The sequence below is a fragment of the Apostichopus japonicus genome, chromosome 8 (assembly GCF_037975245.1).
Source record: "Apostichopus japonicus isolate 1M-3 chromosome 8, ASM3797524v1, whole genome shotgun sequence".
In the NCBI taxonomy this organism is placed as follows: domain Eukaryota; kingdom Metazoa; phylum Echinodermata; class Holothuroidea; order Aspidochirotida; family Stichopodidae; genus Apostichopus; species Apostichopus japonicus.
Genome location: NC_092568.1, coordinates 37,601,320 through 37,623,688, shown reverse-complemented (window position 1 = coordinate 37,623,688; position 22,369 = coordinate 37,601,320). Strand labels below are relative to the sequence as shown.

At 37.0% G+C, this 22,369-nt stretch overlaps 1 protein-coding gene across 18 annotated transcripts in view; it reads right to left on the bottom strand.

Annotated features, from left to right (window-relative positions):
• Positions 1–22,369, bottom strand: part of LOC139971895 (regulator of G-protein signaling 7-like) — a 141,728-nt gene that overhangs the window by 44,532 nt on the left and 74,827 nt on the right. For all 18 annotated transcript variants that reach the window (XR_011794522.1, XR_011794523.1, XR_011794520.1 and 15 more), the window contains 3 exons: positions 15,288–15,352; positions 13,835–13,911; positions 477–633 (listed from right to left, as the gene is read on the bottom strand). Coding sequence is in view for 11 of the 18 variants with exons in the window: in XM_071978717.1 (XP_071834818.1) it covers positions 477–633; positions 13,835–13,911; positions 15,288–15,352 (299 nt within the window). In the remaining 7 variants the exon portion in view is untranslated. The remainder of the gene's footprint in view (positions 1–476; positions 634–13,834; positions 13,912–15,287; positions 15,353–22,369) is intronic.

The following is a 22,369-nucleotide window of genomic DNA, read 5'->3' as shown; positions in this document are numbered from 1 at the left end:
TATAACCATCCTGGTTCCAAGCTGTTAGCAAGGGTAATGTAACGTTTCTCTTAATACAACCCTATATTGGACTTCATGAGAGATGCTGTAATTTTTTAACTTGAACAACAATAATGCACTGTCCCATAGCAACACCACAAATTATTCCATCTCGCCTAAAAAAAGTGCAGCATGCAGGTATAATTACTCTAATTAATAATAATAATGAAAACTTCCCTGCCCAGACCAGAGTTATACCTATAAAATAGGCTAGGCCTTGAGCTCAATCTGCTGTCAGAGTGTTCTAGGCATAATGTGTGCCATTAAAAAGATGAAATATTCACTAAGATCTGTAGACACAGAGTAACGCCACAAACCAGCAATGCACAAACTGCATATTCTGATAAATAATTAAGCCCTGAAAAGCAGCCAGCTTCTCTTAAATTATGAATAGCAGGAATTAAATAAAACAAATTGTTACTATTTAGTTCATTTACCTTCTTTTTCTTGTGGGTTCTGTTTATCCTGGATAATTTTTTGATGTCCATTTCTGTGGTGTTGACGCAGCCGGGGACTGGACGATGTACGTCCCAGAATGCTCGCTCTTGACTATCCAGTACCTTCCTTTCCATCTTATCTCGTTTCTTGTCAACTCTAGAAATTTGATACGGAGGACAGAGGAAAAGATGACAAGAAGATAAATACGATGATGACATTACATGTGGTAGACAACCCACCCTACTCTGAGTAGTCTATAAACAAGAAGTTTACTGTGCAAATATTTGCACAATAAAAAAAAAAAACAAGGAGTGATATCAAACTGCCGACGAACCGATTTACAGCTACAAACCGTCGCCTGAGCAAAAAAGGTGGTGGAAATTACAAACAGACTACCGATATGAATATTTGCTCTTTTATCAAACTAGGGCAAATGATAAAAACAGCAGAAATTTGTTGAGATTCCCTATTAACATTGGGTATAGCTGTCATATCTGGCATGTATTACCAAACCGCAATCATTCAATAGACTTTTCTCTCTTTCTCTCTCTCTGTCTCAATTTTTCTTTTCTTTTTTTTTGCTATTGTAAACATTAGTGACACAAAAACCTTACCTGCGGAAAAACCCAAAATTTAATTAAAACTTTCAACACGGATCTCGATGTGCGACAGTGTCTCTTTCCAGACACAACAGAAACTTACAAAGAGTAAGAAACAAAAGGATTCTTCTTTAGAACATGAAGTTTAAATCCATTAATGCATATATTACAAATATTTTTCCTTCTTCGCATCTTTTCTAAAAGATGGCCGTGTAATTTAAAACATGCATGAACAAGAGCACATTTTTACCTCCGTCTCTCGGCAAAGCAAAGCTTCTGAAGTGAACATTGCCTGCTTCTTTCCGTTTAGACCAATCAACATTTTTGGAGCCTTCAGTGCCAGCACAGTACAAACACGCTGGTGATAACCCAATTATTCAAAGTTGAGCCCTTTTTTTTCTCAAGGGAAAATTTAAATCCATTTCATGTTCTACTGCTGGGGGCTTTAAATTGCAATTTTTTTTTTGCCTCCATTCTTTGGCTTAAAATGAGAAAGGTATTTCTACATTTGAGTATATAGCTCTACAACTCAGCAATTTGACAGTTTGCACTGTATTAGCATGAATGCAGCATTCAAACATGGTGAGAAATAAAGTACCAAATTTTAAGAATTTATTGACTTCAGATTTCAGATGTCAAATGTGGAATTATAGACAGACAATACATTTATATAAAGGGAATTATCTGAGGGACATTGTTTTTTGGGTATCTGAACCATGCCAAGTCCAGATTGTTTTATCTTCAACACCATTAATCCCTCCCCCCCCACTTCCCCTTTCCATGTATACAATCCAACTTATAGAAAAGACATTCAACATGAATGAATATTGATTTATTACAAATCATTCACCAGATTTGATTTCACTGATTGAAGATGACACGGCTTGAGATTATTCAATGGACATGACAAAAAGTCAGCAATTATATTAAATGAAGAAATAAAACTTACATGATGAAAAATGTTCACCTACTCCCACGCAAATAAGTAACCCTTCGTAGGAACACAACATATTCATTTCAGCATTAAAACAATGCATATAAATATGTAAAGAACTGATGTATAGAAATGGTGTACAATTAATAACTGGCAAAGAAAAAATTTGTCAATACTAGGTTTGACTAGTAACTATACCCACTTTTTCCAAGCGTCTGTGCACATACTGAATATATTTTATTCATTCGTTCGCTACGTGCCAGCAACGTGTCTTTTCGGTAATTTTATCCTGCTTTTTGTCTTGTGCCATGTTCCTGATGCTGCATAATTTGTAAAATGCTTTACATCCTCTTATAGGCTCTTGTATTTTTTTACTTCTCTCTGAATTGAAATCTTTCTTTTCTCTGGGATGAATTCAAGGAGAACCCCCATGATTCCTGCCCTTACATTCTTTTTTTCTTGGTTTGTAGATGCCTGCAAGAGGATGCGACTAATTCAAACGTGAAGGAGGTAAAACCGGATATCGCAACTGCACGCCATCTCTACATAGCTCTCGGGTTAACAGATGCAAGGAAAGGTACAGCGACGACAAGTGTTTCTGTGCTTAAAGCAGCATTAAAATTGTATTTTTCATTGAAATTAAGACTTGGTGTTTGTTCCAGCCATGTCATGGATATTGACAAACTTTGTGGATACTGCTCCTTCCAATAAACAATTTATATTATTATTATGTATCATTATACGATTATTTTCATTTGTTCTTTTTAGTTATCATATATATTTTATTGTTATCATAATTATATTTATTATTGTTATCATGAGTATATTATTTTAATTAACTGATTATATTAATGATGTAATCCAATTATTATTCCATTACATGATTTATTTTTGTCCCACCAATGCGGCTCTCCTACAATGCCAAGTCAACAGAGGGCGCTGTCATACCGGTCCTATCTAGCTCTGTGAAACTTGAATGGTTGTGGTAGTATATGAATGCAGATCTGTTAGGAGTAAATATACCATTTCATTCGTAATTATTGTCTAGAGATCTTTTAAAACATATTTTCGATGTTTCAAGCCAAAATATTTGTTCCAAGCACCTCAACTTTCAATTTTTAAAGCTGCCCTAAGCTACAAAATGCTACCCTTAGAAGCTATAATTTAGTCTGGGGACTTTGAGGAATTATTCTAAAACTAACATCACCTCTTTGGGGGGCCTTTTTTTTTGGCAAGTATTGATCAATTAATATGGAGAATAAGTAAAGATGGCTCACCATTTTAATTGAAAAAATTACAAAAATAAAATAGGAAACAAGGACTGCATGTTCCATTTATTCTGCCCAATTAAATTCCGGATTTTCCATTTGGCAATGTCTACAGATAAATCAAAGTTCTCCAGCTATAGAAGGGGGAGAATTTCTTGACTCAAGGAGGGGGCTATTTCAATTTAGATACTGGCCCCGATCTCATATGAATTGAGCATGACATGCATTTCTTCTGTGCCACTTGGAGTTTGTTCCAGCGTTTACTATTACTGAGTAGAGTACCATGGAGATAGTTACAGGAAGACATCAAGATTAAATTACACTCCTTAAAAGGTAAATCAAGAAAGATCACAGATGAATACACGACCTACACACTTGCATGAGAGGCAGGGGAGGATAAAAAAAATTATAAAAACACTTGGCCTAATTGAAAGTAAACTGATTGCACCAGGGTAACCAATGGCAATATCCAAACAAACTTTTCTCATTTTCTTTCTTTTTTGATTTATGCATATGTTTTGCTTTTTCCTTTTTCTTTGCCTAGTTTTATATTTGCCAAAAGTGGAGGAACATTGAACAAGATGATGTAACGGTTATTGCTGTTACAAAATTCGACCTACAATGATTTAATAACAGCCATTTGCCCAACTTAGTTTGATAGCTCCAGATAGCAATTTACAAGCAATTACTTCAACTTTGATTTCTACTCGATAACACATGAATAATAAGACCATGATTTAGTGAAAAGAGATGACAGAGTGTCAGACATATATAGCTGGAAAGCTGCACTGAGAGTGCTGAGAGAATTACTCCAAACTGAAGCCCTTAGCTGGCAACTAGAACTAAATGCTGAGTAATTATTGTATAAGAGGAGTCAAATGGTTGGTCATGCATGCATGAATAGGTGATATCTCATAGGAGATATATACGTTACCTGATACACATTCATATAAATACAACTGAACCTTGATTCCTGCCTCAATTGGTCGAAATTATTGTGGTTAATATAGTTTCATTAAAAAACATGTTTAAAGGAGCTATGAAAGTGAGCTTGAAGCAAGACAAAGAGATGCTTTTAGTTGACTTACATGCATTCCAGGGTTAGAAACAGATTTGTCAATTTGAGGGATCTAAAAGTATACTGTATATGTGAGGCAACAAGAGATTGACTTACATGTGACCTTCATCCTTGGTCAGAATGTGCCCCAGTCTCTACATATCTACAACATTCTGTGATAGTTATCAGGATGAACAACTGTGACCTTTACGGGAAGGTCAAAATGGTAATTCTGCAATGTTGATTAAATTTAGGATCAAGTCTACCAAAATAGGTGTTTTAAGCCAAGTATTTTTCTAAAAGCAATAACTGAATATACCTGAAACAAGTGACTAATGACATAAGGAGATGTTATACCTGATACAAGAAGCTGCAAATGTCAGTAGACATAAGAGTGGATGAATCTATGATGAAATTAGCACAATTACCTAACACAACTCTGATGTAAGAAAACTAATGACTTAAGTAGATGAATCACTTCATACAACAAGATACAAAGGTCAGTATAGACACACAAGTAAATTCATGTATACATGTCATAAGTAGATGAACATTCATCTCAGATATACTTGACAAGACTAAATACCAACTGAATTAACACCTGCTATAAGTATTAAATGTTAAGCATATTAATCACCCACCTAGTGTGTGGATGTCATATATTCAAGCTGGATTGTAAAAACTTCCAGGACACTCTCTATTTTCCAGTACTGAGTTGATCGCGACTCTAAAAAAATGTCACATCAAACACCAACTTTAACGATAGAAAAAAACAAACAAACATCACATTCAATGTTGGAATCAGAGACCTCTTGAGAGCTGTCCATCAATCTAGAAGCCCGCTCCTGATTGGCTATGGCTCAGGCCCCTCAATAGTTAACACATTCTGTCACCTACGATACCTACAGTATACTTTCAGATAGCGTCTGTTCCTTAGGGATATAGGCAGCCAGCCGAGTTTTAAATGGTGCAAGTCATGTTTGCCCCCGGTCAAGTAGTCCTTGGTTAACCAGCTGTCAGTCGACAACTACGACGGAAACAAAGACCACAGTTTAGTTAATCCCTTGGAAAATCCCAGGGACTAGCCTTAACCTGGGGAAATTACCTCACTGTCTAAACCACTTTCAATGTAACTTTCCGTGACAGATACATTCTTTCTTTCTTTTCTCTCTTTTTTTTTCCTGCAAGAAATAACGTTCTCCTCGTTACTATCAGCTGGATTTTTCTGTTCTCTGAATAATTTACGAGTGATGACTAATAGCTGCAAGGCAAAGATATCAGGTGAAAGACAGTCATCATCCTGTCAAAATGACAGTTTCTAAATCGTCTTTAGTGACAATAGTCTTGAAAATTGAAACAAAGTCATAATATACCGTTTGCAGGTTCAGCCTTCATTTAAAAATCTCGTAAAAGGAAAATATAGTATATTGGACAAGTGTATGGTTGCAAAATGAAACTACAGTTTTGTTGACCATCTCTGCAAGTCATTGGAGATGGTCAGTGTTTTCTATGCTACCAGTAATAATTAATTAAAAGAAAATGTGTTAGATTATTAATGAGACTAACTGATTGGTGAGTTGATTGATTGGTTGACTAATTGATTGTTTACATGACTGATTGACTGGCAAACAGAATGATATTTGGAAAGTTGATATCACTAGCTTTACCATTGCAAGTTACTTCTCAGTCTCTATTATCAATTAAAACCCTTATTGATCATCACTGTTTCCTCAAATATGCTAGAAAATCAGAAATTCCAAAAACTCACTCAGTTTGGATGTTCATGAGGTAAGACAATGAAGAGAGGAATGAAGTCAATAATGGTCTCTAATGTTCAAAACTTGAACAAGCATTTTAGGATCATCACTCTCAAATAACTTTCCAAACAATGCAATTAACTTAAAGCAGAGGTGGGCAACCTTTTTGAATGAATGGGCCAGATATAAGGATTGAAAATCCTCCTTAACAACGACCTGCTGTTGATTGCAAACCTTTGATTCTGAGGACTTGCAAGCAACAGGTGTGTGTGCTTAATCTGTATTCACAAAAACATAATGTCAATACATTACAGTTGATAATTAATGGGGATAATAGGCCTACCTGACAGTATCATTAGTGCCGATAAATTCTAAGCAGCTAACTCCTTTTTTGTGATGATGTAAAGTAGATTGATTTTTTTTTTTCTCTTTCTTGAGACATCTCACAGGCCGGATAAAAATCACTGGCGGGCCGCATGTGGCTAGAGAGCCGTAGGTTGCCCACCCCAGTCTTAAAGGAACCATTTTTAGGTTTGGGAATATTTTGGAAACTTCAGACCTCTAAAAGAAAGTACATTAGAGTGCTAAAATTTGGGAGCAGTATAAACCATCATGAAACTTTAAACAATTCAGGCCAAATACATTACAAATGCTGTCTTTATATAACCACTGTGCTTATTTTGTGTTGTTTCCAATCCTTTGGTGAGAAAGTTTTAAGTATTATATATCAGACAGAAACCCCTACGGTGCCCACCTCCCACCCGTTCTATGATAAAATAGAGGGAACGAGGTACACTTATTTTCACACCCACAGTTTTTAGAACAACCATGTGACAAAAGGTATAATCACAGACTATTGATGCTGAGTCAAATGCAACTATAGGTAGGGAGATCGCTTTACATTATTGATGGTTTATAATTTTCATTCTGATGTTATGAGACATGAACTACATTCACAAGTATGGAAAATAAAAATTAAGGAAGATATTAATTCCACTGTTTCCTCTGCAATTATACATTAATATAGTGAAAGAATAAACAGGTTAATACTGTTAGCACTGAAAGTTATAAGATTCGGTTCTTATCACTAATTATGTGAGCAATTTGCTGTATGTTTTGTTACCAAAAAATTTACACAAACCTTTTGAGAAGCTATTCAAAACATACTGATGTGTGGAACTTTCTTAGTATCTATAATTTGCAATTTATGCATTAAGCAGATTGCTCAAATAAAGTTCATTACGTAAATCCTGAGCCATCTCAAGCAGATGACAGTGGAAAGGTACATTCTTTCCACCGCCCCTTCTCCCCCCTCCCCCCACATCATCTGTTCTACACGGATCAACATCCACACTCCAGTCTGTTAACTTGAACATTAAAAAAATCAGCCTTGTTTCCAAAAGATCAGATTATTTATAACTAATGAATAATTTTAAGTGGTAGGACATCTCCAATCTCAGAAGCTCCCATCCTTCTCTCACCCTTCCCAGCAGCTTAATTTGATTTTTTGTTGTTGAAACTTTGAAGTAATGTCAAGGTAAAGACTATATGTATTCATCATCATAGGGGGCCAAGTTATGGATCAGAGATCATTGGCACAGCCTAGATGCCTATGTTCAGGAAAATGATTTCTGCTTTAAAGTTCCACCACATGAGAGACAAACAATGGATACATGTGGTATAAAGCTCATGCAGAATTGTTTTCCTACTTTGTCAGGGTTGGTTTGTCTATACTCAAGAACCCCCAAAGCAACAACTGGCGATAGATCTAGAATATCTTAAACGATAACCATGGGATTAAGTATTACTTCAACCGGCTATAGCTCAGCTTCTATCAAGTTTTTTTTCCCTTCTTAATCCTCCATCCTTCTCTTAATCTCTTAATCCACCGTCTTCCTCTCCCAATTTTGTCCTCTCGATCAAGTTTCCGACAATCTAAAAGGAACTAAATTAAGTGCATCATCTATAGTCCACAACTCAGAGGGACATATATGCAGAAATATTGTAATTAATTCATATCAAGAGAACAGGAAAACAGCAAAGGTAATACTCGGTAGAATACTTAATACGTGATACAATAAAATATATCACACACACTGAGAAAGTTACTGCACAACCTATAAACCCTGTCTTGTTTGCTTTCATTATTTACCGTCGCTGTACAACGACCACGTTACTTTAACACATCTCCTGCCAGCACAAGTTCTACATCGCCCGTACTTGAATCATAAAAACAAGGATATACTTGAATCGCGAAAACAAACAAATACTTGAATCATGAAAACAAAGAGCACATAAAGAAGCAGTTCTACATAGTTAAAACTTTATACAACTCCCAGCGATATACGCACACTGCGATTCAAATGTCCCTTGGATGGTCGCCATGGTGACAATGCATGAGGTAATACATTACCCAGAGCGAAGTTGGGGGCCCACAGGCACAACGGCGGCGACGTTGGCTGCCGATGCTGCAGTAGTATAGAGTAGCATTACAAGCAGCAGCAGTAGCAGAAGAAGTGTAATATCTTCTACCTTTGCATGTGGAGTAATGATGGCTTAAGACAAGACCTAATAGAGTATCGATTGACAACATAAAAAATTGATTTTCCTCTTCCTCCCCGTCTCTGGTAGGCAAAGGAGGGAACAAACATGTCGTCACTGTTGTGAGATACCTTCTGAAACATATATCCACATCTTCTGATGGCTTCAAAAACAAGGCTGAGATCAAAGCCAGTAAAAGACAAACTACAAATGACACAGAAAACCAAAATTAGACCTCAGAGGACAAAAATATCCCGCATTGTGACGTCCTGTTTGTTCTACTTAGTGTTGTTGTTTTCACATAGTTGACAAGGTTCTTATGTCTTTCCCCACCCCCCTTTTTCTTCTTTCTTTCTCAAACCATGCATTCTTATTTTTGTATTTTTTTTGGGAGAAACAGTTTGGTCAATACATAGTGTACAATGCTAATAATGTCTGCATACCTGTACAAGTGCTAGTGATAGACCTGTTCTTTTTGTGTGCATGTGTGTGTGTGTGTATTTGTCAAACATCTAATCATTAAATATACATTTGAAAAATTCAAACTGTAATTAAAACATGTTTGAAGTAGAAGTTCTGAGCATATAGTCATGTAAGGAATACCTAATTGCTTAAAACATTACAGGATAGGTCACTATATTGCTCTTGCTTTGCTTAGGGGGGGGGGGGCGGGGGGGGGAGATTGCTCCTACATATAATTACTATGCAGTTTCAAACTGAAACCAGAAAAACAAATGTTTTTGAATAGTCATTTAAGCATGTAGTAATGTAAGGATTCCTAACTTAACAGCAGTGAGTCATTATATTTCATGGAAATGTTTATAGGACCTCCTAAGAGTAATGACATAAAATGATTCATGCACAAACAAATTCTTTGAGAAGCCATCCAAATCATCATTGGTGTCATGCAATTATTACAGCGAAGTAATGCAAATTGCATCTTAACTTGTACAATGACATCATTTGATATTTCATGTAAAATAAAGCATTTTCATGGATAAATAAAATAAAGCCTTAAAAAACCTTGAAATGAACCCTTTTAATGGAGACTTGTACATTTTCTAGTTACTGACATTCTAGACTCAACACTGTTAGTATGGTCAGGAGCGCATTTACCCTGTATATATTGGGAGTTTAGCCTCCCACTGCATAGAAAAAAGGCAATGGGAACTCATCCCCTCCCCCCCCCTCCCCCAATGGCAGACAGAATATCGCAAAGAATCTGAGTATACAGTTCATAAGATATATCATATCATATCATACATTTGCGGTACAACCAACCTATTCGAAGGTTCTTCAACATTGTTTCCAAATTCCCAAAATTTATCACCACTTATCTCCTGTATCTTCACTAAAACCCCTCCCTGGTTGACATATCAACTCCACCCCACCCCCTGGTTGTTACAACTCTAACTATATAGTATTGTTCAGGTACATACACACAATTCAATCAGTGAGGACTAACAGTACAACAGTTTTACTTAACACAATAAAACATGCACATTCCACTATCTTGAACATTGTGGACTGTTCCATTATGGCAAATGTTGATTTAAAAATTTATGATTGTGAACTTATTGAGCTGTGCACAAACTACATTTGAGGAGGGGCTTTATTGATCAAGATCCATGTAAGTATTAACACAGATGGTTTAGATAAATTGTGGGTCTATATAACGGCTGACATTTTGAAATCTGCACAAGTCCATCAGAATTGCACCAGGACTAGAAGAAATGAAGCAACATTCCGAGGGTTGCAACTGTACAAATAAATCATTTAATTTGTAGGACACAAACACTTTCTTTACTGTTCCAATCAATCAATTTATAGCACTCATAATGCATGCAGATGATACCACATTAAATTTTCCTATAAAAAAACATAATCTTAACATGGGCCCCTGCCACTGATCTCTTCTCATCCCTGACACCACCCCTACAACATGTGAAGTAACCCCCCACCCCCTCCCCCACTGGATTAAAATGTGATGACAGGAACCAGGGGTGGATGCACAACAACAAAAGATGGGGTATAGATAATGGAGATGTAAGAAATGATTTTATGCCTATGGTTAAAATGTCTTCACTAATAGGATTTAGGGGTGAGCACTACCATCTATTTTGTCTTCAGCCTAGATTATCCACCTCCCCCCACCCTTTCTGTCTCCATCTCTCCCCTCTCTATCTCTGAAAGTGTCTACTTCTCTAGCAATTAACCAACCCCATATCCTTTTAAACAATCAATGATCACCAAAACCTATCAGAGGAAACTATGTAAAGTGCTGTCATAGTTGCTTTTAAAGCAATTCACAGTCAAGCTATCTGAGGAAGCTCTAATTTCAAAGCCTACATATCCATGACAGGTCTGCTGAAAACCATCTGCAATATGTAATCAAATTTCTCTGTGATATGGGACTGTGTTACATCCATGTCGCCAGATAGTATGCCCACAATGCATTTCTAAATGCTAATGTCTTGACATATGGATAGACAGAGAATAATACCAAGCAGTGAGAATGTCATCGCTCTAACACTCTGTCTTCGAATGAATCAGGCCATGAGTGTTTTCGGGGGTTTTTTTGTCGTTTTTTTCCCCTTTTCAATTTTTTTTTTTTTATCATTTAGGGTCAATGTCTGATCGAGGGGAAAGTACATCAAAGTTTTCAGTTCACCATCCCCATGAATGCTTGTATGCATTTTTCTTCTCTCAATAAAGTCATGGTCCGTGAGAGCTGCATTCCTCTGAACTACAAGCAAAAGTAAAAGCTAACAGATGTATGTTTTACCCTCTGTGTATATTTGAGGCTGTAACATGTACGATGACGGGAAGGAATGTCGTCTCACTGGATATGCAAAGAGGGTCAATATATGAAGTAAGGATGTACCTTGCAGGATAGAATATGCTTGTCCAAGGCTGACTTGAAAATACATACACACAACATGTTTATAGATGACATCATTAGGCAGAGACTGTTTTCTGTTATAAGTGTAAGGGTATGGGGGGGGGGGCAGCCTTGCATAGGAAATACCAGACTGGGAAATACAATGCCCTTAGTAAAAGCCAAAATAATTGAAGATAATCATTAATAAGTGTAGAATTTTTTTCTTTCTTTCTTTTACTTTAGGTTGTGCTTCAATCTAGAATGAAATAATTTTATTTAATAAACATTCCCTTCATCCCAGCATGATAGGTACCGTAGGCCTAGTACTACAACATAGCTACATGACATTTTGCACCTCAAAAACAATAAAATTAAAGTAGTATAAATATAACTGTGAAATCTAACACTTTCATTAAAAATAGGATATTCCGCTGGTAGACAGTTGAAGGAGAGAAAATTCCCCACTATTTTAGCTGACAATCCCATCTCAATAGCTTGTATTTAACTCTAGATATGGTAGGTTGTTTGACTGTGACTAAATTTGATTGGCTAAATCACACCCTTACTCCAGTCCTAGTAAATCGGAGCAGGTAGTCTGTGATGATATTATGGCAGATGTTCTTTAAACGCTCTATGTTCTTATTATTATCTTCTTTTTGATTTATCCTTAAAATGTGATACATTTGGACCGTTTGCTTGGCACTCAATGTTCTCTGGTGTTTAGAATATCACAAAAATGTGAATGTTTTGTAGAAATGCTATTTTTTGTTGTCTGTGGATAAATGGTTAAATATTGTACAGAAAAACAACAATGTTTTCCAGTTCAATTGCCCTTATGATGTCATGCAGTTTGCTGTTGCCAGATGCAAAATGTCACCTCATTCGGAATATTCATATCTTTGTGGTACAAAATGCTATGAGGGTGTACTTTTGACCTAAAGAGGCAGAGAATTTCTACCAATTTGTTTAGTCATCAATTTTAGCCACCTAAAGATTCCCTTGAGCCACTGAGTCACATTTAATCAGATCATCTCTTACTTTCCTCCAACCAAATGTGTGTACTCTTCGATTCAAGTGCATCATTTCCATTAATCAAGGGATTGTACTTTTAATGTTACTTTTAAAGGAGACAGTATTGTCAATTGCACAAATCCTCACCCGAATGTATGAAAGATATCATAATTAAATTTGACTACCAATGGTGACATTCAGCAGCCTACTTCACAATCATTCATGACGAAAGGGCATGTGTGTTAAATGTGGCCATGTGCATGTATCTTCAGTGCATAACTGCAAGCTCCTCGGGGGCACATGGATTCAACAGGTTTCACATTAGAATTAGAGTTACACTAAATTTCAGCTTGATAATTACACAAGAGAAGATGGCACAACTTTAAAACAGAGGTACTTGAATAAACGTATGTGGTAAACACATGTATGTTGTGATCATGAATTAGCGCTGCAAAATGTGGCATTTAAATTGCATTCATAACTTCCAATGACCACAATTAGTGATAGATCATTATAAATAACAACAGAAAGTCTGAAGTATGGACGTCCAACAAAATTAAGTGATCCAGAAACAGGTTTGGATATTTACTCTCTTTGCTTACATGTCTGTCTCCTCATAATCTCAGTACTCTCACTCTACCATGCCTAGAGTGAACTGGTAAACTTTAAAGGCATTGAAGACTCATCCCAAACCGCGTGCGGCCATCTGAAAAGTTAACTTTCCGTTGCTTGCAAGTGACGTTTTGTTCGTGTCGCTACAAAATGCAGACAGTAATGAAACATGATATCTTGTTATCTTTAGCTGGACATGAGACTGTCCATCGCTGTATCGTTTGTATACTGTGCTGTGGGTATTGACCGCAGTTGTATGTACTGACTGTACACTAGTGTCTAATACCGACGGTAGCAAGCTGTGTGTATTTTCTGGGATCGATGGTGGTGTTTAACACTTCTGTTACACCTCATTCGAAACTAGGTCAATTACCGGCATTAGACGTTTCTTTTTGGGCGAGTCTTCACACCCTTTAACACTGTACTGTACTGTAGAATGAGAAGGACTGGTCTTAGAGCCCAGTGTACATACAGTGTTAAATGGTTAGCAGTTCCGACTAGAGATGGTAGAGTGAGGTTGTGAGGAGACAGGTAAGTGCAAAGTAAATCTATATTTCTTCAAGTAAACTGCAAGTAAACAATAGCTTTCATTAGAAGCACAATCTCCTGTCAAGTTGGTACTTGATGAAATCCAACTACTCTACTGGTTCCAGAAATTCATGCTCTGTTGACACAAACATGGATCAAAACTACTTACTTTGCTTGGGCCTCAGCTTGCATAAAGATAAACTCCCACTTCCTTGAAAACATCCTCTGCAACTTCGCTAAATTTTCCTGTGTGGTAAAATTTGGGAAAATCATGTATATATAGCCATACTTTTTGAACATTGTATATGTGGGCCATAACATTACATGTTCACCTGTGAAAGTAAATTTTACTCAAGGGGCCCCTTTTCTACTGACAACTTTCACAGTATTACATGTTGGATAACTGGGTCGTGGCAAAAAACATTTATGACAGCTAGCATTTACTTAATTCAAATATTAAAACCCTGAGTCACCAAAAGTGTCCAAAAATGTATGCCATGCCCTCTCTTTTAGCATGTCTGCACTTTTGCCAAATATGTCACAAATTTGGTGTTTGAGTCATCACAAATGTTGAATTAATCAAAATGTAACACTACCTTCTTTGGTTTAGGTCTCAGCAATAGTATAGACAATTAAAACACACAAATTTCTTCTCTCTATAGTCTCCCCACCCTCTGATTACCCGTGTTAATGACTGTCTAGGTTAATGCAGTTTGACACGACAAAATGATGTCAAGAATCTCTGAGCCAGAAGAAGGCTTAAATTTAAAGCTTACATCAACAAGAAAATCATCATAAATTTAAAAACAAAATTAAATAAAAAAATGTGAATCCTTGATGAATAGATATTGATTTTGTATTAAGCTGCAGTATTTCCTTCTTATGGATAATACAAGGCACGGACGCCATTACTTTAGACACCTCTGGTAACCGAAGCCTTTAGGAATTAGCTTGTTATAAGTTTTAATCAGATCTGTGTAATTGGTCTACTAAGCTCATTTTTGCTCAGCACTCGTAAACTACAATACGCTCAATGTCCATACAGTTATCAAATTTGACATTTATGAATAATGGAATACAAGCTGACTAGTCTCACAGCCTTCACCATGTATCATATTAACCAATATACTATGTTTCGAGTGTTTTCCGCAAATTAATCCACTAATGCCATTCCTTTTCCCTGAAGTTTGAAACCAAAACAGAAAGAAAAGATGAACCTCACAAAAAATCATCAACAGAAGAATGAGTAATGATTTCAATTAAAAGAGATATATTCTAGCAATTGTAGATCAATTTAATTGCACTATCTTCCAGGCTTTTCATTTTCATGTGGATCTTTACACATCGCCTGACATTTGCCAGGGGGAGGTGGATCAATAAGGATGGGGGCATTGTGGAACCATCAGCCAATCCATGCATCAGCAAACATTGTCAATGTCAGGTGTATCACGTTTTATGGTAGAATAACCAAAATAGCAAAATCATGGAAAGTGGGGGAAAAGGAAGGATGGGGAGGGGGAGAGGGGGGCAGTCGTCTTTGTGAACATAACCAATTTTATGTTCATGCACATCCATGACCGTTTTTAAGAAAGTGAAAAATGCAAATCAAATGACTGACTTACTGCTTCGTAATCTGCTAGTTCCAGTCTTGATTTGTTTTGCATAGTACGCTTGCACAAATATACAGCTGTAGGGAGAAGAAAAGTTAATTTAATAAAAGATCTTGATTTGTGTGACTGACACAAGAAGACAATTCTAGGTAATTGGAATATTTATTACTAGCAGAAACGACACAAATCTGTCTAACTTGATCAAACAAACCATGATATGACATCAATTTAGTAATTTAGACATGATTTTTGTCTGCCTTTCTTCTAGGTTATATTCGTGTCGCATCAGACGTAGCTATTCACAGTCCTTTGTGTTTGTTTTCTTACAGGAGAATTACTGGACTTGAGAAAAATAATAGACATATATATTGGGCCACAAAGGTAAAAGTGAATTCGAAGGGGAAATGGGAGGGAGTAAAACTATAGAACAAGGAATCTGTGAAGAGAAAAGATTAAATAATTTTTGCTGTAAAAAAAAAAGGGAAGATTACTAATGCAATTCCACCTTTTCCAGTCCATCTGATCGATAACTTTCATAATGTGACTTCAACATTTTCCTTCGAAAGCAAGCAAAGAATGCAAAAACTTTGCATATTTCTCAATACAAACAAATATGAGAGGGGTGGGTTGGAGGGTAGTGAGTATGTATGGTCATTACAAAAGTAAGATGGGTGGGTTAGGGGGATGTGAGGTGTGAGTATGGATGGTCATTACAAACAAATATGAGAGGGGTGGGTTGAGGGGATGTGAGAATGTAGGATCATTACAAAAGTGAAAGGGGTGGGTTGAGGGAATGTGAGGTGTGAGTATGCATGGTCATTACAAAAGTGAGAGGGGTGGGTTGGGAGGATGTGATATGTGAGTATGGATAGTCATTAAAAAAGTGAAAGGGGTGGGTTGAGGGAATGTGAGGTGTGAGTATGCATGGTCATTACAAAACTGAGAGGGGTGGGTTGGGAGGATGTGATATGTGAGTATGGATGGTCATTACAAAAGTGAGAGGGGTGGGTTGTGGGATGTGAGAATGTATGGTCCTTACAAAAGTGAGAGGGGTGGGTTGGGAGGATGTGATGTGAGTATGGATGGTCATTACAAAAGTGAGAGGGGTGAGTTGAGGGATGTGATATGTGAGTATGGATGGTCATTACAAAAGTGAGAGGGGTGGGTTGGGAGGATGTGATATGTGAGTATGGATGGTCATTACAAAAGTGAAAGGGGTGGGTTGAGAGAATGTGAGGTGTGAGTATGCATGGTCATTACAAAAGTGAGAGGGGTGGGTTGGGAGGATGTGATATGTGAGTATGGATGGTCATTAAAAAAGTGAAAGGGGTGGGTTGAGGGAATGTGAGGTGTGAGTATGCATGGTCATTACAAAACTGAGAGGGGTGGGTTGGGAGGATGTGATATGTGAGTATGAATGGTCATTACAAAAGTGAGAGGGGTGGGTTGTGGGATGTGAGAATGTATGGTCATTACAAAAGTGAGAGGGGTGGGTTGTGAGGATGTGATATGTGAGTATGGATGGTCATTACAAAAGTGAGAGGGGTGGGTTGGGAGGATGTGATATGTGAGTATGGATGGTCATTACAAAAGTGAAAGGGGTGGGTTGAGGGAATGTGAGGTTGTGAGTATGCATGGTCATTACAAAAGTGAGAGGGGTGGGTTGGAAGGATGTGAGGTGTGAGTATGGATGGTCATTACAAAGTGAGAGGGGTGGGTTGGGGGATGTGAGATGTGAGTATGTATTGTATGGTCATTACAGAAGTGTGAGGGGTGGGTTGTGGGATGTGAGAATGTATGGTCATTACAAAAGTTAAAAGGGTGGGTTGAAAGGATGTGATATGTGAGTATGGATGGTCATTACAAAAGTGAGAGGGGTGGGTTGGAAGGATGTGAGGTGTGAGTATGTATGGTCATTACAAAGTGAGAGGGGTGGGTTGGGGGATGTGAGATGTGAGTATGTCATGTATGGTCATTACAGAAGTGTGACGGGTGGTTTGGGGGGTGTGAGAATGTATGGTCATTACAAAAGTTAAAGGGGTGGGTTGGGAGGATGTGATAAGTGAGTATGGATGGTCATTACAAAAGTGAGAGGGTGGGTTGTGGGATGTGAGAATGTATGGTCATTACAAAAGTTAAAGGGGTGGGTTGGGAGGATGTGATATGTGAGTATGGATGGTCATTACAAAAGTGAGAGGGGTGAGTTGGGGGATGTGAGGTGTGAGTATGTATAGTCATTACAAAAGTGAGAGGGGTGGGTTGGAAGGATGTGAGGTGTGAGTATGTATGGTCATTACAAAGTGAGAGGGGTGGGTTTGGGGATGTGAGATGTGAGAATGTATGGTCATTACAAAAGTGAGAGGGGTGGGTTGGGAGGATATGATATGTGAGTATGGATGGTCATTACAAAAGTGAGAGGGGTGGGTTGTGGGATGTGAGAATGTATGGTCATTACAAAAGTGAGAGGGGTGGGTTGGGAGGATGTGAGAATGTATGGTCATTACAAAAGTGAGAGGGGTGGGTTGTGGGATGTGAGAATGTACGGTCATTACAAAAGAGAGAGGGGTTGGTTGGGAGGATGTGAGGTGTGAGAATGTATGGTCATTACAAAAGTGAGAGGGGTGGGTTGGGGGATGTGAGATGTGAGTATTTAATGTATGGTCATTACAGAAGTGTGAGGGGTGGATTGTGGGATGTAAGAATGTATGGTCATTACAAAAGTGAGAGGGGTGGGTTGAGGGGATGTGAGATGTGAGTATGTATGATCATTCCAAAAGTGAGAGTTGTGGGTGGGTTGGGTGGATGTGAGGTGCGAGTATGTATGGTCATTACAAAAGTGAGAGGGATGGGTTGAGGGGATGTGAGGCGTGAGTATGTATGGTCGTTACAAAACTGAGAGGGGTGGGTTGGGGAGGATGCGAGGTGTGATTATATATGTTCTTGTCTATTTGTACTTATGCAATATAACACTTAGTAATGAACACAAATTGTTCTTATTATAAGAAATGGTACAACAGCATAGCAAAATCCATTAAAATAACACAAATTGTTTCTTTGATAATCTATAGCAGATCATATAAAATGGATTAAAAACAACAACATTGCTCTTAATTAATCCCTGCATTGTTTCCACACTTTCCAACAAAACATTGTTACTGTTTTGGAATCACTTCATCAATACATGTGTCAGTTGTATATGACAATGTTACATACAGTACCTCATACCACACTAGTTCACAACTATTTCCTTAATTCATACTCTACCAGTATCGTATGTAGATGACAGTGAAAAGCTTCACACTACAAAAAGTGTCTATCTGTAGATGTGAGCTTAAAGTGCCACACACCACATTACACACCACATTAAATTATCATCAGTAGATAACCATTAATGCTTCAGACTACACTAGTATCTATCTGAAGATGTGAGCTTAAAGTTACACAACACACTAAATTATCATCAGTAGATAACCATGAATGCTTCACACTACACTAGTATCATCTGCAGATGTGAGCTTACAGTTACACATCACACTAAATTATCATCAGTAGAAAACCATGAATGCTTCAGATTACACTAGCATCTATCTGAAGATGTGAGCTTAAAGTTACACACCACACTAAATTATCATCAGGAGATAACCATTAATGCTTCAGACTACACTAGTATCTATCTGAAGATGTGAGCTTACAGTTACACACCACACTATATTATCATCAGTAGATAACCATTAATGCTTCAGACTACACTAGTATCTATCTGTAGATGTGAGCTTATAGTTACATACCACACTAAATTATCATCAGTAGATAACCATTAATGCTTCAGACTACACTAGTATCTATCTGTAGATGTGAGCTTAAAGTTACACAACACACTAAATTATCATCAGTAGATAACCATGAATGCTTCAGACTACACTAGTATCATCTACTGATGTGAGCTTACAGTTACACACCACACTAAATTTTCATCAGTAAATAACCATTAATGCTTCAGACTACACTAGTATCTATCTGAAGATGTGAGCTTAAAGTTACACACCACACTAAATTATCATCAGTAGATAACCATGAATGCTTCAGACTACACTAGTATCTATCTGAAGATGTGAGCTTAACGTTACACACCACACTAAATTTTCATCAGTAAATAACCATTAATGCTTCAGACTACACTAGTATCTATCTGAAGATGTGAGCTTAAAGTTACATACCACACTAAATTATCATCAGTAGATAACCATTAATGCTTCAGACTACACTAGTATCTATCTGAAGATGTGAGCTTAAAGTTACACAACACATTAAATAATCATCAGTAGATAACCATGAATGCTTCACACTGCACTAGTATCTATCTGTAGATGTGAGCTTTAAGTTACAAACCACACTATATAATCATCAGTAGATAACCATGAATGCTTCAGACTACACTAGTATCTATCTGAAGATGTGAGCTTAAAGTTACACAACACACTAAATTATCATCAGTAGATAACCATGAATGTTTCAGACTACACTAGTATCTATCTGTAGATGTGAGCTTAAAGTTACACAACACACTAAATTATCATCAGTAGATAACCATGAATGCTTCAGACTACACTAGTATCATCTGCTGATGTGAGCTTAAAGTTACACAACACACTAAATTATCATATAACCATTAATGCTTCAGACTACACTAGTATCTATCTGAAGATGTGAGCTAACAGTTACACAACACACTAAATTATCATCAGTAGATAACCATGAATGCTTCAGACTACACTAGTATTTATTTGTGGATGTGAGCTTACACACCACACTAAATTATCATCAGTAGATAACCATGAATGCTTCAGACTACACTAGTATCTATCTGTAGATGTGAGCTTAAAGTTACACAACACACTAAATTATCATCAGTAGATAACCATGAATGCTTCAGACTACACTAGTATTTATTTGTGGATGTGAGCTTACACACCACACTAAATTATCATCAGTAGATAACCATGAATGCTTCAGACTACACTAGTATCATCTGCTGATGTGAGCTTAAAGTTACACAACACACTAAATTATCATATAACCATTAATGCTTCAGACTACACTAGTATCTATCTGAAGATGTGAGCTAACAGTTACACAACACACTAAATTATCATCAGTAGATAACCATGAATGCTTCAGACTACACTAGTATTTATTTGTGGATGTGAGCTTACACACCACACTAAATTATCATCAGTAGATAACCATGAATGCTTCAGACTACACTAGTATCTATCTGTAGATGTGAGCTTAAAGTTACACAACACACTAAATTATCATCAGTAGATAACCATTAATGCTTCAGACTACACTAGTATTTATTTGTGGATGTGAGCTTACACACCACACTAAATTATCATCAGTAGATAACCATGAATGCTTCAGACTACACTAGTATCTATCTGGTGATGTGAGCTTAACGTTACACACCACACTATATTATCATCAGTAGATAACCATTAATGCTTCAGACTACACTAGTATCTATCTGTAGATGTGAGCTTAAAGTTACACAACACACTAAATTATCATCAGTAGATAACCATTAATGCTTCAGACTACACTAGTGTCTATCTGTAGATGTGAGCTTACAGTTACACAACACACTAAATTATCATCAGTAGATATCCATTAATGCTTCAGACTACACTAGTATTTATTTGTGGATGTGAGCGTAAAGTTACACACCACACTAAATTATCATCAGTAGATAACCATTAATGCTTCAGACTACACTAGTGTCTATCTGTAGATGTGAGCTTACAGTTACACAACACACTAAATTATCATCAGTAGATAACCATTAATGCTTCAGACTACACTAGTATCTATCTGAAGATGTGAGCTTAAAGTTACACAACACACTAAATTATCATCAGTAGATAACCATTAATGCTTCAGACTACACTAGTTTCTATCTGTAGATGTGAGCGTAAAGTTACACACCACACTATATTATCATCAGTAGATAACCATGAATGCTTCAGACTACATCAGTATTTATTTGTGGATGTGAGCGTACAGTTACACACCACACTAAATTATCATCAGTAGATAACAATGAATGCTTCACACACTAGTATCATCTGTAGATGTGAGTGTAATGTTACACAACATTATAAAGTATCATAATTATATAACCACGAATGCTTCACAATACATTAAGTATCTATCTGTAGATGTGAGTGTAATGTTACACACCGCACTAAAGTATCATCAGCAGATGACCATGTAAGACGATATTAGTACATTAGTATCATCTGTAGATGACCGTGTATAAAGCTTTCAAACACACTAACTTCATATGTTTAACAATGTAATTTACTTATCATTACACTAGTATCAATGACTCACACCACACGAGACAGTTCTAGTGTCAAACTTTTAAACATACTCAATTCATTCCAAGACAGCAACAACATACTTACAGTAGTGTCTTGTTTAGATGACACAGTGAACCTGCTTCACATTACATTAGTATTATCTGTAGCTTCACACCATACAATGTCATCAGTAGATGAATAAGTACTACACATATAACATCATCTGTAAACAGAGGTTTATATGCTTAAGACAATACTATAGTACTAAGAAATGCTTCACGCCACCTTTGTTTCAGATTTGTATATGACTATGTTATGCTTTACACCATATATAAAGCATATGGTCAGTGCTGTTGAATGCTTCACTCTGCTAATAGATGACTGTAGATGACATTGTTATGCTTTATGCCTAAATAATGCATGTAGTCTTTCCTCCAGTCGATTAGTCAGTTTGGTTAACCATGTGACCATTTCTTAGTATACACACTCTGTCAGATGAAGAGCTAGATATTCCTGACACAATGGTTTGTGTAGTGAATCTCATTAGAGGTAAAAGGTTCACGCTTTCTGGTTTCCTGGTTGCAACGAGAGCTACACAATCCAAACTTTATTCAAGTCCAAAGAGGCATTTATACAAAGCCACATTATCCAAACATCCTTCTCGAAAGCCTTGCACAGCCAACCCACCGATTCCGTTAACAACTTTGCTCCGCATCAAAATATCAAAACAAG